The sequence below is a fragment of the Trifolium pratense genome, linkage group LG1, assembly GCF_020283565.1.
Source record: "Trifolium pratense cultivar HEN17-A07 linkage group LG1, ARS_RC_1.1, whole genome shotgun sequence".
NCBI classification, from domain to species: domain Eukaryota; kingdom Viridiplantae; phylum Streptophyta; class Magnoliopsida; order Fabales; family Fabaceae; genus Trifolium; species Trifolium pratense.
Window position 1 is genome coordinate 49,290,850 of NC_060059.1, and position 4,399 is coordinate 49,295,248.

At 32.1% G+C, this 4,399-nt stretch overlaps 1 protein-coding gene across 1 annotated transcript; it reads right to left on the bottom strand.

Annotated features, from left to right (window-relative positions):
- Positions 1-397: 397 nt before the first annotated feature.
- LOC123895711 (sulfite exporter TauE/SafE family protein 4-like) lies at positions 398-3,658 on the bottom strand. Its single transcript, XM_045946199.1, has 12 exons — positions 3,491-3,658; positions 3,248-3,407; positions 2,501-2,701; positions 2,323-2,384; positions 2,138-2,192; positions 1,886-1,941; positions 1,724-1,810; positions 1,587-1,637; positions 1,112-1,351; positions 827-920; positions 567-707; positions 398-477 (listed from the first exon to the last, which is right to left on the bottom strand). Exons 1-12 carry the CDS (start codon positions 3,656-3,658, stop codon positions 398-400), a joined length of 1,395 nt encoding a protein of 464 aa, XP_045802155.1.
- Between the last annotated feature and the right edge of the window lie 741 nt (positions 3,659-4,399).

A 4,399-nucleotide genomic window follows, 5' to 3' on the forward strand; every position in this document is an offset into this window, starting at 1 on the left:
TAATAAATGTGTTTTGTTTGTCGTAAAAAATACCTGTATTTTTATCTTATTTTCAAGTTTATAACATCCAAATATACAGAAAGCCAATCTAATATCAACCCAATTACTTTCTCTCAACAAATAAATGCCACACCACACTAGCTAACAGTACTCAAGTTACTCAACCACAAAATTATTTTCACAGATAAGAATGAAAATTAGCTTTGATATTAATTACTTGGAGATATAATGCCAAGTAATAGTTCAATTGGTTAGCTGTTGAAGGGGTTTTCGAAATTTTCTAACTCTAAAAAATATAATATAAATATAATTAACAACTAGCTAGACTATAAATTTTTTATCTAAGATATAGATATTCTTGTTGGTCAACAGACATTGACCCAACATATAATTCTACTTAAGTGCTACAAAACCCTAAGAATCCTATAAATTCATGGTTATGCATCATTGTAATACTCTTCTCAATGCCAACAATACCTGAAATAAAAAGTATATTATATATATTAATATTTGTGCAAAAATAATTTCATATAGATCAAAAATTGAGGTTGGTTTTCCATTATTACCCATGGTTAGAGCACTAGCAAAAATAACCACCGAGAGGATGAATACAATGACCGATGCCCTTCCGAGGAATGCAACTAATCTTCTTACAAAGAATTGTCCCCAAAAGCCGGCCAAAATAGACACTGCCATGAGGTACAATGCTGCAAACAAATACAATGAAATTGATTAGAGTTATTATTATTATTATTCATATTGATAATTTATTGTAGAAATTGAAAATGGGTCAAAGGATTTGAAGATTTGATGAAAAGAAAATTACCATATGGAATTGGGAATCTCTTGAGAATGTAGAACTCAAAGACAGACAAAGATGATGAAAACATCATCACAAATGTTGCTGTCGCGCTAGCAATCTGTACAATTTAAATTATCAGGTTACTTAGAAGTCAAGTTTCTTATATGTCAGCACCAGTGTTGTCAAATAGAAGCTATAGCGGCACTGTAGTGTTATAGTGCAGCGGAATTTATACAAACTGCTATTTTCTGCTATCCGCAATTGACAACACTGGTAATCACAATTGAAATGAGATTATATATAATGTACCTGGGGCATGACACCGATCTCAAGGAGAAGAGGACCCAAAATAAATCCACCTCCAGAACCAAGTAAGCCTCCAACGATTCCGCCTATGATCCCACATATTGCACAAAATGCAAGGGACCTAGCACTCCATTCTATTGAGGCCTCACATATATATTCTATGCTCCCTGTGCCCATCCTGCTTTTATGATCTTTGTACAGCTTGACAGCTTCAAAGCCAAATACCAAAAGTGCAACTGGAAACTGAAGAAAAAAAAAAAGGATAAGTGGGTCTAACCATTGCACTTATAGATATTTAAAATAAAGTGTGCGACTACAGTCTAGACCGTGACATCAAGATTTTTGATATCTACAGAATAATTCAAGTTGTATTTGTTCGCGATTCTCATCAAAATCAAGAATCATAATGAGACTTTGAGCCCGCGATTGTTACAGTGTTTCATAAAAAGTTGTGGTTATGTCATTTTTTTTATCGAACCTGCAAGCCGAAGAGTACCCAATACCAAACACCGCAGACCTCTACCTCATTCTGCAAACCAACAAAAAATTGTTTATTTAAAACAAAATACAAAACTTAATAACTTCTAGATCTGTGAGTGAGAGGGAAAAACTTGCCTTGATGATTTGAATTAAGAGGAAAGAAAGCCACACAACCAACAACACTAGAATCCTTTTCCACTTAAGGTTCATACAAAGAATTTGCTGAAAAAAATGAGAAAATGTCAGTTACTCTTAAATACAGCCAAATGAAAATTTGTCATCTGCAAGAGAACGTACTCTAGTTGTCTTCTCTTGTTTAGGAATCAATGGCTCATTTTGTGTGTCAATTTGAACTGGAAATTTAAGAAAATAAAGTCACTAGCAATAATATGTAATACTGACACCTCAAATTAAAGGCATGTTATGTATCTAACGTGTCTGACACTAACATATGTGTTTACATTCAATTACTTCGAGTCGGTCTCTAATCACACATTGCATTTTTGTTTTTTAATATTATGAAAAGATAACCATTAAAAACTTGTATACCTGTTTTAGATTCTTCATGACAATCAACCAAAGCAGTTCGCCTAACACTTTCGTTCTGCAAAATAAAAAAGAAAAAAATCAAAGAGAAAAGGGTAGTGAGTAACTTTTCCTAAAAACTTCTTTTGATGATTGATGGCTTATTATAAGAATATATATTAAATTATCTCAAGTCAAGAAATTTTGACCTTGACAAAACTCTCAATCTTCCACATTTTAATTCCTTTGTGGAATGACCTTAAGGAAGTTCCTGCACACAAAAACAAAAACAAAATTTCCCTCAAAATATGGATAAAACAGTGTTTTCTTGTTTAATAATAATTAAAAAATAAAAAATAAAATTTTAGTGATGAAACAGTAATAGACCTATGAAAAGAATGATTATTAGGATAGTGATAAGCCAAAAAGGGAAGACAACACTGAGAGTTACACCAACAGTAATCCCAAGCATAAGCATTGGCTGAAACAAAAGAGCCAAATCATAGTCTAATATTGGCACTTCTTTTGTTGGATGAGCCACTCTCAAGTTATACCAAACTGAAGATGCTGATGCTGCCATTATCATACCTAAAAAAAATTCCACCATAATTCAAACTTAATTGTTCACATCAAAATATTCAATATTCTCATATATAAAAAATAACAAACATCGATATCACCCGAGTGTCAGTGTGTGAGTGTTGTAAACCCTAGATTACTACGGAGTTCGATTCCTACTGATACCACTAAGGGTCAGTTTGTGTGAATGTTGTAAACCCTGGAGTACCAAATTCGACTTCTACTGATTTCAATGTCTGTGTGGTGGCATTTTTATTTTTTTAATTAGTAGAAATTTAACTACTATAAAAACTTAAGAGTCGGTGTGTGCGAATGTTGTAAATTCTGAAGTCCGAACTCGGTTCCTACTAATTAAAATCACTAATACCTCTAAGGGTCAGTGTGTGTGAATGTTGTAAACCCTAAAGTATCGAATTTGGTTCCTACCGATTAAAAACATTAATAGCACTGAGCGCGCCGCCAGTGTGTGCGAATGTTGTAAACCCTGAAATACCGAGTTCGATTTCTACTAATTAAAAAATACAATAAAAACATTGTTATTATTATTATTATTACATTTAGATAGAGCAGCAGCAGATTTGGTATCAAAACCAAGAATAAGATTAAGCATAGGAACAAAAATGCCACCACCACCAACACCACCAACGGTTCCAAATGCTGATCCAAAAAAACCAATCACTGTGGCCAAAACAAGTTTCCAACTTGGTTCCAATTCCTGAAAATAACACAAAAATAATAAATATTGATACATTCATGCAATATCAGTTGAAGAAAAAAAAAAAGGTAAGAAAAATTTACAGGCCAAATTTTATCTGTTCCAGAACCATAACGGCTAGAGGTTGATGATGAAGATGATGATGATAAGGAGAAAGATGGGTTTTGGTGATTATGGACGAGAAAAAGCGCATAGAGAACGGCGAAACAGAAACCTGATAACAGATAGACGATGAAGCTTTTTGTTGACATTGTTATGGTGAGAAATAGGAAACAAAAATTAACGCTGTTTGTGTATTGTTTTTGTGTGTTCTCTGTGTATGGTTGGTTTATTCAGTAATCACTATGTGTTTCAGAGGCAAAGATGTAACGTAGCATTTAAAAGAGGACTAGTAGTATATATATTTTCTTTTTGATGAAGATATTCTTTTCTTATACAGCAAATTAATATGTAATTATGGAATTTTTTTGAGGCCAGTAATTATGGAATTGATTGATTATGTTTAGAACAAAATAAATTTGATAAAGCGAATTAGTATTTTTCTTTTTTTTTGTACAAAGCAATTTTATTATGGAATTGGTTGATTATGCTTAGACAAAAAACAGTTGTTTATGAATACCAAAAAAAAAAAAAAAAACAGTTGTTTATACGTTACGCGTGAGGTTAAAAATGTTTACTTTTTTATTAAAAGAACAACGCTAAATTCAGTGAAAGGATTCATGATGAAATTGGTGTCAATACGTTGCTTTTTTTTTTTTTTGGTAGATAATACGTGGCTTTTCTATTTGAGTCAAATTGAAGCTTATCAATAGTATTTTATAGTCATTTTTTTTAGTAAAAAAACAAAATAGTATTTTATAGTCAACGATGCTTAGCAATTAATAAGATACTAGGACTGAAAATTAAGAGAAGATTGACATTTAGTCAGAACAGTTAATGATAATTTTTTTTGGCTTTCACCATCTGGTTCGGGGTCAGACATCAAGTGGTTT